We start from the raw sequence: 11,756 nt of genomic DNA, 5'->3' as shown, positions 1-11,756 counted from the left end.
GCTCCCAAAAGGAGTGGCTGCTCCCTCTGCCTGCCTCTGGGCACAAGTCTGACAAACCACTGCCTTCCAGCTCCTCCCTTCCCGTCCAGAGAGGACACTGCTTTAACTGTGTGAAGCGATAAAACGCTTTAAATAAAGACCTGATGTGACTTTGCGTTACAGCTGGTTTATCTCTGTGAGGGCTAAAGGAGGTGTTTAGCAACGAACTCACCAGAGTTTTGTTCCCCTCCTGGCGGCTCATCTTCACGCACCTGTCTATCACCATCACCCCGATATCCAAACCCCTCTACAGATACCTTATGCTGGGTTTGGTAGTTTACCTGTGCTCTCCATCCTCTCCAGGCCCATAAAGATCTGCTGAAGTCAGTCAGGTGAGTCGTGCTGGCAGAGTCCCTGCTCTTACCTGGGGCCCTGCTTCAGTTCTCACCTGCTCAGACTTATCTCTTGAAGGAGTAGCTCCTGGGCTCTGGTGGGAATTAAAAGGCCCTACACGCTTGGGGGGGATAAACAAAATGGGCAGAAAAAATAGGTAGAGATTGGTGGGAAAAAGGAACCTGGAAGTGTTTTGAGAAGAAACAGAAGAACCAAGCACATGGATTGTCTTTAGGTAGCGGGTTGTCTTACAAATCAGACCCCTTTGCATCCTACCGGACCTGCCCTCTGAGGCACAGTGTTATCCTTTTGCACTCCCAAACAAACGGTCTTTGTAGGAAAGAGGCCATTTGGCTGGTGAATGCTGAGCTGAGCTGCAGGCAGGGTCTTTATTTTTCCTGTTCTGTTGTTAACAGACTGGGCTGTGCAAAACAGCTGCCCGGGGGAGCTGTGCCAGGGGAGATCCCCCACCATGAGGGTGCACAGGGTACAAAGTAATGGGTCAGTCACGAACAGGTGCCCCCTTGGGCATCCCGGTCTGGCTCTGGGGCCGTCACTCTGTTCCAGGCTCCAATGTCATCTCGTCGCTCCCTGGGGAAGGCCGGGCTCCAAGAGGGGCTGAACACAGTGGCTGTCTGGGCTGGCATGGCTGTGACGGCACAGCATGGAGTCACCTCCTGTGGAATTGAAACCATCTTTTTAGAAACATTTCCTGTTGCAATGGGACATGCCCATAGGTTAGCAAGGGATGGATAAAGGTACAGGTGCCTCCCTCTTCCCAGGTGATTTTAGCACAGTCTTTCTTGACATGTCACTGGAATTTCATTCCAGCTTTCCTCCCTTTGCAGGTCCCCTGCCACCCCTCCAGAAAGGCGGTTATTTGGACCTGGACCAACCATCCCACAGATGGAGCAAATGAATTGGCCTGAACCACAACTGTTTGAGCACCTCTGATTTAGCAGATTTCCTTCACTAAAACTGCGGTGATCTAGTGGGCCCTGCAGACCTGGCCTTCCAAAAAGAAGCCATGCCAGGAGGCCAGGAATGTGTGCTTCTTGGTTAAGCCAAAACCGAGTATTTTCCATGTACAAAGCATCTGTTAACCACCAGCTGGGATCTTGACTATGCTGTCATTTTGCTGCACCTTAATGCATTTGTGCTGCTGTTCCCTGCTCTGTCTGTTTGAAATAAATTTGTAAAACTAAGTCTGCCAGAGTCTGTGAAAGGGTCAGCTGAGAGCCCAGTGCTGGGGGGCAGCGACACCATCTTGCAAAGTGCAAACCAGAGAGACCCGTCAGTGCCCTGGGAGGGGGCCGTGCAGAGGAGGCAGGTCACCCAGCCCCACGCAGGTCAGCAGGCAGCCGCTGGAACGGGTGCACTGCTCGAGAGGCAGGTAGTGGCAAAGCCCATTTAAACCACGGCTAATTACGTGGTAGGGGAGGAAGGAGACGCGGTAGCAAAGGCAGTAGTTAACGAACGGGAGCTTTACTAATTAGGGACGATTAACGGTGACTAACGAGGATAACAAAGCACGCAGCGCGACGGCGGCCGCCCCACGTGAACAGCGGGATGAAGGGCCTGCCGTGGGGCGGAGAGGGGGGCGGTGGGACCCACCGCAGGGGGTGTGGGGGGGGGCGGCACGAGAAGCACGATGATGTCATCGGCAGCCAATCAGCGCTACCTGGCGGCCCCGCCGCCCCGGGGGCGCGCGGCGGCGGCGGCACGTGGGCACGGGCCCCGCCCCACCCCGCCCCGCCACATCTGGCGGCGGCGCTCGCGCAGGTGGGGCCGGCGGGGGAGGGGGACGGGGACGGGGACGGCGATGCCGGTCGCCGGCGCCGGTCACCGGCACCCGCCACCGGCCGGCGGAGGGGCCGGGCCGTGCGGCGCTCCCCCCCCGCGCCTCCCCGCTCCCGGTCTCCCGGCGGCGCAGGGCGGCAGCGCGGGGCCATGAGCCGGGCGGAGGCCGAGCCTTGCTCCCGGGCGCGGGCGCAGGCCCGGGCCTACCTGGGGCAGCTGCGGGGCCGCGTCTCCCCGGCGGGCCCCGAGGGCGGCGGGCGGCGGGATTACCTGGTGGAGGCGGCGCGGCAGCTGCGGCTGGCGCTGGAGCGGGACGTCAGCGAGGACTACGAGGAGGCCTTCAACCACTACCAGAACGGCGTGGACGTGCTGCTCCGCGGCGTGCAGGGTGCGCGGGGCCGCCTCGGCGGGAGGCGGGGCCGGGGCGTCCCCCTGGGGAAACCAGCGAGGGGACCGGGGCATCCCTCTGGGGAGCACGGCCAGGGAACCGGGGCATCCCTCCAGAGAAACCAGCGAGGAGAATAGGGCATCCCTCCGGGGAGTGTGGTCAGGGTACTGGGACGTCTCTCCGGGGAGCACAGCAGGCCCCTCATGCCCACCCTCTGTGCTGCCTGCAGTTGACCCCAACAAGGAGCGTCGGGAGGCCGTGAAGCGGAAGATCACACAGTACCTGAGGCGTGCAGAGGAGATCTTCAACTGCCACCTCCAGCGGGCTGCGGGGGGTGGCAGCCCCACTGCCACGGTGAGGGGCTGGTGTGGGGTGGCACAGGCGGGGTGGCAGTGGGTCCGTGGCACTGGGAAGCCTTCAAGGGGACACATAAAGCAGTGCCACTGAGCCTCCTTGACCGCCTCTGCCAGATGTCACAGTAAGGTGGTGTAGAGAAAATGGCAGGCATATCAGCTGCAGAGTGACCCTGCATGCCGGTGGCTGCGAGGGAGCTGGCAGCTCTTCGCCCTGCCTGGAGCAAAGGGCTGAGGTGGGCCCAGCTTGCCTGGGGTGATCCCAGCACCGCCCCTGGCTTGTGGCCATTTTCAGTGGGACTGAAGCCACCAGGGGGAACCACCTTGTCAGATGTTAAAAAACGTCATCTTCCCTGTCATTGTTCCTATCTGGATGGAAACCAAAGATGATGGCTGCTTGCCTGATTGTGGGAAGGAGGTGGTTAATGAAGAGAGAGGGGCATGAAGCAGGGGAGGGCTGGGGCCTGGTGAGAAGGACAAGAGGAGAACAGCAGCTACCTTCTGTACAGATGATCCCCTTAGTGTTGAGGCAGTCCAGGTGTAAATTTTGGAGTAATTTTACCTCTGCTGCAGGTGCAAGCTTTCCCTAAAATTTTCAGAAATCCAGGAGCTGGCCAAGAAAATAGTCTAGCTGATGTTAGGAATCAACAATGGCTATTGGAGAGTTGGCTCTGGATGTTGACCAGCCCCACTCTGGAAAATTCAGGGACTTCTCCCACCTGCTGTCATGGACAGTAGCATCTCTAGGTCCCTCGTCCTCTTCTTCACCCCCTTGCAGGGTTACAGCAGCCTGCGCTTCCGGCCGATCAGGACACTGAGCTCGGCATTGGAGAACCTGAGGCGATGTAAGGTTGTGGGAGTGATCGATAAGGTAATGACTTGACCTGGAACTGGGGGGTGAGGCTGGGGCTGAACCAAGGGTAGTGTAACCTGAAGGGTCCTGGCAGCTGGGGTAGGGGTGCCAGCCCCCAGCGCACCCACCAAGGAACATGACGGTTACCATCAACACCATTCCCACCAAGGAAAATTCGCAGGCCAGGATGCAAGACCCTTTAGGGGTTAGTTGGGAAATCTGTTGATGTCCCCATTCCTTTTGCTCACAAGATCTCCCAAGAGATTTACAAGGAGGTTGATGCATCCGGTTCTTCCCCATGCATGGAATCATGCTTGATGCCTAGGTACCGTGATGGCGGACTCCTATGGATAATCTAGACTTCAGCAAGAAGACAAGTTATGTGGATGAATCAACTCATTAGTGGTTCATGATCCTGGAGTGAAGATGTCTTACTGTCTCCATACGCACACTGGCATGTTGCTCTCCTCTGCCATTCACACAGTTTTTCAGGACTGGTGTGGTCTTCCTGTCCTGCCGAGGCCCAGGTGGGCAGCCCAACACACCCCACAGAGCCCAGAAGGAGCAGTGTGAAACCCTTCATTGGGAAGGAAATAAAAATGGTGTGGGAGTCACCTCTTTCTTTAATTAACTCTCTACTCCCTGCCTACGTGGCTATCTCATTGCTAATAACCTGTGTTCTGTCTTTCAAGAGTAGGGGTTTGAGCACCACCAAACTCCTCCAATTGGGTGGGAGTTTGTTGTTCCAGAGTTGAGTCCCTGGGTCATTCCTGTGGGCTGTGTGTTGGGGTGGGAGCAGCAGTGCTTATGACCAGTACTGTATATACTGCTCCCAGGTGCAGATCATCCAGGATCCAGCCACTGGTGGGACCTTTATTCTTAAGGTGGGTGTTTTCAGTTTCTCTACCTGCTTCTCCCTGTGATGCCAGAGCCTCCTTGTCCGAGCAGATGGCTAGGGCAGGTGAGAGGACAAAAAAATAGCAGGTCACAGAAGTGTTAAAGAATGTTCATTGTTCATAAAGCTTCTTTTGGCTGCCCCGGTCATCTTCTGTGATCGGAAGGGAAGTGGTTCTCCTCAGTCATCCATTCCTCTGCTTTGTAATGCTGCAAGCCAAGCCTTATGCCCATGTTAATCTGGATCAACCCTGGAACAGGTGGTGGGTGAGGTGTGGTCAGTACAAGTCCTAGGGCATTTTCCAGTGCAGTTGGAACTAAAAATAAAGGACTTTAATAACTGGACAAGGAGACTCTGGCATGACAGGGAGAAACATCAATTCCAGATGGGAGAGGAGAGAGGGCTGGAATGATGGGTTTCCATCTGAAGGAAGTAGGGGCAGTTGTGGGGGAAGGTGATTGCTCTGGACCACCAGTGTCCTCTGGGTCCCACAGTGCATGTGGGGCGTGCTCTGCCTTTGCAGAGCTTTGCAGAACCCTGTCTTGTTCCAGCTGGGTGCAGGTAACGTGGGGGCAGCCATGGGGCTTAGCAGATGGCTGCCCTCCTGCCCTGCCAGGTGCTAGGTTGCAGGGAGTCCAAGCCTCTACTGTGCTGTAATGTCCAGCTACCTGTACCTCTTCAGAGCCTCCCTAAATCCCATGTTGAGAGCCGTGAGCGACAGACCATCATCCCTCATGGGGTCCCATTCATGGTCAAGCTGCTGTGCTACTATGTGAGTGAGGACTCCATCTTCCTCCACCTAGAGCATGTGCAGGGTGAGTAGGGACATCATTGCCTCCCATCTGTGGAGCATCGTGCTCTTATCCCCAGCCTTGCTTTCTTTAAAGTTTCAAATATGTTTCTTCTGCTGGTTTGGGACTTTTTTTTTAAGAAGACAGCCTGTGTTGTCACTATAATAGAAGGGTGATGGGTACCAGGGCTTGGAGACTGTGGAAGGAGCTGCTCAGCTGTATTGGGGATTCTGGAGGTTTAGTGAGAGCTGACTGGGGAAGTAACCTCTTCAGGAAAAACCTCTTCATTTTACTGCCATTGTTTGTCCATGGCAGGAGAGTGATGGAGGAGAACCAAGTGAGGTAACTCACCTGGATGTTGTAGAACAATTTTTTTTTTATAAGACCTTTATAAAACACTTTTTGATTACAAAAGAGGCGACACTGGATTTTGAGATCAGACCAAAGAGAGAAAATGGAGAATTGGGGCATAAAGGGCAGGGAGTACACTGGGGTTCAGGTACCACAAGGAGGCAGGCTTGGGGCTTGTCCCAGATCCTGGTGAAGAAGTGTGACAAGGTGGAGGCTTGTCCCAAGGTGCTTCTTTGCTCTCTGCTGGTTGCATGGATGTGTAGGGAGCAGCAGCTGGAGTCCAGCAATGACAAATGAAGGCTGACATGTGTTGGAGAACAGCCTCAGCTCCTCATGCCCTGCTGTAGGATGAATTTGCAGAAAGCAGCCAGCAGCTGAATGTGGTGAGGCTGGGAAGCCCTGGCAGTGTGCTGTGGGCTCCAGAACTCACTGCTCTGGCTCACTGCTGACCCATGGGCTCTGTGCCATGCTGTGGGAGCTCTCTAGCATTGCTGTCACACAGGGAGGAAAGGCTTTCAGGGGAAAGTGGGGATGGCAGTGGGATCAGGGGCATATGTGGAGATGGGGATGGCCTGTGACGTGGAAGCGGCAGAGTTAAGGTCAAGGAGACTGTGCATCCAGGGGAGCAGGGCTGCTAAAGAAGGGGGCAATGAGCCTTTGGTGTGCCAGGTCCCAGGGGAGGTGTGTCGGGCAGGGGAGTATTCTGCATGGACTTGAGCTTTGCTGGGGTGATTAATGATGCTTGGTCATGTCCACAGCATGCAGGCCTTGGCCTGTACCTGAATGGGCTGTGTCTGCAGCAGGGGAACCAGAGATGCTTTCTGCCCCATCACTTGTTCTCCTCTCTGCTTTCCAGGGGAGACGCTCTGGTCTCACCTCCGCTCCAAGTACTGTGTCCAGCAAGGCTCTGCTGATCCAGACACCATTCAAACTCTGAGGGACTGTGGCAGAGAGGATGGTGTGGGAAGCTCCCAGGGCAGTAGCCAAGTCTCTACCTTCTCTGCTTGGACAGGCAGTGACCTCCCAGGCTCTGTGACCCACCAAGTATTGAGAAACATTGATGCCTTGCCCCTCTGGGAGTCCTCTGACCCCATGGACCCTGGCTTGGGAGACCACTGCCAGCTTCGCCTGGCTCCCGCCAGTGGCACGTGGGCTGCACCTGGAGGGCAGGATCTAAGCATGACCCAGGCTACATCTGGCATCGTGGACCATGTTCCAGCAGCATCAGCTAAAGGCCCCAGCCACCTTACCAACCAGGGCCTGGTCATCTACCCCTGGGACATCCTAACTAGCAGTACAGGCTGCATATCAGAGAGAGCAGCCTCCCAAAAAGATCCTGGGCCACGTGCTGGTGAGAGGCTTCCCGAGACACGTGGCTCCATACTGAAGACTGTGAGAGGGGGACAGCCAGGGGCAGGGGAGCCACTGGCTCAGCCGGTGTCTAAGGTCCCCTGGGCTCAGCCTCTCCTGACATCCTCTGTTCAGAGGCAGCTTTGTGCAGAAGTTGCCCCATCCAGCTCTGGCAAGCTCTGTGCGCCTGACCCAACAGTGTGGGAGCCCTCGAGGGGAGCAAGCTGGACCTGTGGCCAGCTCAGAAAGCAGCTGCTCTCAGGACAATGCCAGTCTCTGGCTTTGCATGGGCATGGCCAGAGAGCGTGGGCTGTGAAGGAGGAGCAGGTGCAGCTGTGGGCAGCAGAAATCCTCCTGGCCTTAGAGGGACTTCACCAGCAGGGTATACTGTGCCGGGACCTCAACCCCAGGAACCTGCTGTTTGATGCAGCCGGTAGGTAGTGCCCCAGGCTGCTGCTCTGAGGAAGAGGAGGTTGGCCTCTTGGCTGGGAGACTGCTGTTTGCCCCATTTTGAGGGACATGGACATTCTTGAGTTTGCTTTGGGGGAGGGTGGGAGTCTTGAGAGGTTTGGATGTTTCTGAACCTTGAAGGGAGGTCAGTTGGGACTTCCAAGCAGTTATTATAAGAGATGGGTCTGCAGTGGGAGAGTCAGGGGCCACAGCCACAGGAATGCATTGCCCCTGCTCCCACTGCTGGCTGCCTGGGAAATCCCAGCATGGGGAAGCTGAGACCAGCTGAACTGTGCCTGAGGTTAGTGGGATTGCAGCTTTCCCTTCCTTGTAGTTACTGCTCACTGGGGTATTCTGGAGCCTGCCCATTCCTTCAAGTCATAGGTACCAGTGTCAGTGCAGGCTGAGTGCATGTCCCTGCTCAGCTGGCAACAGCTGGCGCAAACTGGAAAGCTACAAATTGCTTAGGAAAAGAAAAAATGCAGAAAGCATTGCAAGGGGAAAGCTAACCTTCCGTTTGGCACTACTGCTTCCGTCGCTACAGCCTGCCCTGAGGTCCATGAGCTTGGAGCCCACCTAACCAGTCTTACCAGGTGCACTGGCCTGCTGGGCATCTGGGACGAGAACTGGGAGGCCAGGGGATGTGCAGTGCCAGGGAAGGCACAATGCCTCTGCGTTCAGGGCACGGCAGGGACCCATGCCCTGGGTGTTCCCAGTTGTGGGGATATGACTTGGCTTTGTGCTCTGACCAAAGTCCCTAGCTTTGTCCTAACCTCCCTGCTTTTGCCTCGGGTGCTGCTCTGCAGGTCACATCCGTCTCACCTTTTTTGGCCAGTGGACAGAGGTGGAGCCCCAGTGCTGCAGCCAGGCGCGGGAAGAGCTGTACAGTGCCCCAGGTAAGGGACTCATCTCCTGCCTTCTGCCCTCAGCCCAGTGCTACCGACTGGGGGAGGGGGTTTCCTGCGGGCAGTGAGATGTGCCTGGTGTGGCGCAGCCACTGACACTCCCTGCCTCCAGCTCTAATTCCTCTCTGGCTCTTTCTGCAGAAGTGGGGGGGATCGCAGAGCTCACTGAAGCAGCTGACTGCTGGAGCTTTGGCTCTCTCTTGTACGAGTTGCTGACAGGAGTGGTAAGAGGCAGAGGAGCTGTGCAAGGCAGGGGGAGGAGGAGGAGGTGACACTGTAACGCCAGGAGCTCCGTGCTGTGCGGGGCTGGGAGGGGGCCTTGCCCTGCTGGCACCTCAGCACCGTGCCAGGTCACTGCAGGCATGTGATTCCTAGTGCCTGTGCTTGGTCTCTGGGTGTTCAGGGCCCTGGGTTTTAAATCTTGCTGCGTAGAGCTGGGGTTGTGTGGCGATGAAGCTTCATCAGGGTGCTCCTACCATCCTCAGCATCTGCTCACCAGCACCCTCTGCCTCCTGCAGCCACTGTCCCAAAACCACCCTTCAGGGATTCAACCTCACACGCAGTTGTATCTGCCAGAGGGGCTCAGTCTGGCTGCTGCGTCGCTGCTCACTGAGGTGAGGGGCTTCGGTGCGTGGGAGGGAGGATGGGGCTGGAGGGTCCAGCCTGGTAGCTTTTCCAGTGTCCCCCCTCTCCCCATCCTGCTGTCCCATCCCCTTTCTCTGCAGCTCCTACAGTACAACCCAAAACAGCGTTTGGGCTCTGGAGGAGGTGGCATGGCAAAGCTGAAGGCCCACTCCTTCTTCAGCACCGTCCTGTGGCAGAAGCTGGTGGGCTAGGCAGGCTGTCCTTCCCGCAGGGAGCTGGACACAGAACCACTGTCCCTGGCATTTGTGACCACAGGTGCCACGGGCAGCCCTGCCTGCTGGGGGAGGTCTGCCTGCAAGGGCTGCCCCAGGGTGGGGTGTGCACGAGGTTTTGCAGCATTACGTGTTCTTCTGTCTCTGCTTGTGTTTGTTGGTGTATCTGAGAGAGGGGGCTGCAGTCTGGGGTGGGCTGTCTTCTCTAGGTCCTCTCTGGTGGAAAAGGGAGCCCAGGTGCCAACCCCGGGGCGAGGCATGCTCCCCTTCTGGGCCATCCCTTGCTCAGCGTAGCACCGTGCCCTAGGACACCATCCTAATGGTTTGGGGATGGTTTTTGTTTTTGTTTTTGTTTTTTTCTCTATCTCTGCTGCTACCACAGTGACACCGGCCTTGTTTTTTTCTTGTGGCTTCCAAGTGCATCTCTGGGCCCTGCTGGCTGGTGCCCGAGCCCAGGGTCTGCTGCATGTTTGTGTGTGGGTAATGTCTGCTGCAGGAGTGAGATGGGAGGGAGCCCTCTGCAAAGAATAAACCACTTGTTATTGCTTGCAGAAGTGTCCTTTTGTTTCTGAGCTGAACCAGGACGGCCTGGGCTGAGCAAGGGAGGGCCCCAAATCTGTCTCAAACCTGAGGACAGCATCCCTGCAGTCCTTGTTGCTGTGCTTTGAGCACAGGCATGCCTGTGACTGAGCGTCAGCACTGGTGGAAGGAGGATAAGAGCAAATACAAACCATGATGGGAAAAAAGCGTGACCAAAAGGTGTCTGCTAAGAGTCCAAAGCAGAAGCTGCTGTGCTCATTTGTGCAAGTCAAGGCCATCATAGGCTGCAGGATGATCCAGCAGTGGCAGTGATGTAGTTTTTGTCCTCCTCTCCCAGCACTCCCTCCCATTGTTCACTCATCCCCAGTAGTAAGGAATTACTGGCACTAGTGACACGTTGTGGCTCACTGGTTTGAGCTCCTGCTTGCCACCAGCAGTAACGCTCTGGTCCTTGCTGAGTCAGCCTGGCTCTCAGGTGGCAGCAGGCATGCATGTCCACCAGAGGGAAGCAGAGCCCGGGAGAAACATCTCCCACGCCAGCAAAGGCAGGAGACCCCTCAGAGGCCATGCAGCAGCAAGAGACCTAATGAAGGTGCTGGCCACTAATGCCAGAGCAGGTCAGATGCCGGGAGCAGCTAAGCCTAGGGCTTTTCCTCTCTAGGGCAGCCTGCACTGGCTGAACTCTCCAGCAGCCTGCTCCCCCTTGGCCACCAGCCTCCTTGTCCTGCGATTCAGGGAGGGTCAGCAGGACTGACTCTTAGCCCTGTTCCTGAAGCTACAGCATGGCTTCTTGTACCAAAGAGCCCTAAGCATCACCCAAGAGGGTGGGGGGGAGGAAACTTGAAGCACAGCAGCTGCATGACCCTCCTACAGCAAGCCCTAACATGGCAGATTAAATAAAGCCGTTTGCTAGGCTGCATGATTTTGTGAGCTTGACTGTACATTCACTCCCTGAGTAGTTCAAAGGCCTCATTTATTGCAGCTCCAGACAGAATACAGGCATTGCCCTTCCCCAGGCTTATGTACAAAGTCAAGGTGGGCCCTCTGTATCCTAGACCAGCATGGGGAACCGGGTAATAGCAGCGGTTTTTTTTACTCAGAACCTTCTCTTTCATTTAATTTATTTATGCAAGACCAGCTAGGCTCTTTGCCCTTCCTTTACAGTCCAGGGAAAGGGTTTTTCCTCTCTCTCCTCCTAACCTTCTACCTTTACCAGGTGCAGAGGAAAACTGAGTCCACGTGCAGGTTTGGCTGTAGCTGCCAGGAAGCCATAGGAACCAGTACTAGGAACTGCTCTCCCTTTTGCCAGCATGCCAGCTGTGAGTGCAATTGTTTTCTGTTAAAAGGGGCTGCCGCCTTCACTCACAGTCAGGAAGGGCCAAACCATTCTCTGAAGCTGATGTCAGAGCTGGAAAAACCCTGCCATGCTCCAGAAACAATTTCATATTTTTCCGCACTTTCATGATTTACAACACTCCCATTGTATCAGGGAAAAACCAAACCATCTCTATGCCTGTCCCAGTTCTTGCTCTTGACCATCATGCCATTTAGCAAATATTGGGATTTCCTTGCTGTCTGTAACAGCTCTTTTGCTAGACCACAATGATGATTTCCAGCCCTGAAAACCTCATCTTTGCTGGGAAGAGTCAGTTCTGTGCCAAAGAGGGTTTGAGGACAGTAGAATTCACAGCTAGAGAAGCCTCAATTTAGTTATCACCAGAGACAGGCCCAGCTCCCATTCCCTCTTTTCTCTCACCATCAGGTAACAGGTTCTTTGCTACACTAGGGGTGCTGCTGATGCCTGAGTCCTTGCCCAGGACCTGCTGCTCACCCCCTGAAACACACCCCACC

General features: G+C 55.9%; 1 protein-coding gene across 4 annotated transcripts; it reads left to right on the top strand.

Annotated features, from left to right (window-relative positions):
* Positions 1-2,097: 2,097 nt before the first annotated feature.
* On the top strand, positions 2,098-9,919 carry RPS6KL1 (ribosomal protein S6 kinase like 1). 4 transcript variants are annotated; one of them, XM_075103510.1, is made up of 10 exons: positions 2,098-2,560; positions 2,790-2,914; positions 3,692-3,784; positions 4,603-4,650; positions 5,326-5,476; positions 6,660-7,586; positions 8,410-8,499; positions 8,650-8,732; positions 8,994-9,122; positions 9,234-9,919. In XM_075103510.1, exons 1-10 carry the CDS (start codon positions 2,323-2,325, stop codon positions 9,342-9,344), a joined length of 1,995 nt encoding a protein of 664 aa, XP_074959611.1. In that variant the 5' UTR covers positions 2,098-2,322; the 3' UTR covers positions 9,345-9,919. The 4 variants fall into 4 exon arrangements, with proteins under 4 accessions (XP_074959611.1, XP_074959610.1, XP_074959608.1 ...); XM_075103509.1 differs by having other exon boundaries at positions 2,192-2,560; positions 5,344-5,476; positions 9,027-9,122; XM_075103507.1 differs by having other exon boundaries at positions 2,192-2,560; positions 5,344-5,476.
* Positions 9,920-11,756: the final 1,837 nt, after the last annotated feature.

The sequence above is a fragment of the Phalacrocorax aristotelis genome, chromosome 9 (assembly GCF_949628215.1).
Source record: "Phalacrocorax aristotelis chromosome 9, bGulAri2.1, whole genome shotgun sequence".
NCBI classification, from domain to species: domain Eukaryota; kingdom Metazoa; phylum Chordata; class Aves; order Suliformes; family Phalacrocoracidae; genus Phalacrocorax; species Phalacrocorax aristotelis.
This window is presented reverse-complemented; position numbering and strand designations above follow the sequence as displayed.

Coding starts and splice junctions, on each gene's coding strand:
- RPS6KL1 (XM_075103510.1), top strand. CDS start 2,323: ATGAGCCGGGCGGAGGCCGAGCCTTGCTCCCGGGCGCGGGCGCAGGCC. Junction 5,477..6,659: donor CCACCTAGAGCATGTGCAGG/GTGAGTAGGGAC, acceptor TCTGCTTTCCAG/GGGAGACGCTCTGGTCTCAC. Junction 8,733..8,993: donor ACGAGTTGCTGACAGGAGTG/GTAAGAGGCAGA, acceptor TACCATCCTCAG/CATCTGCTCACCAGCACCCT.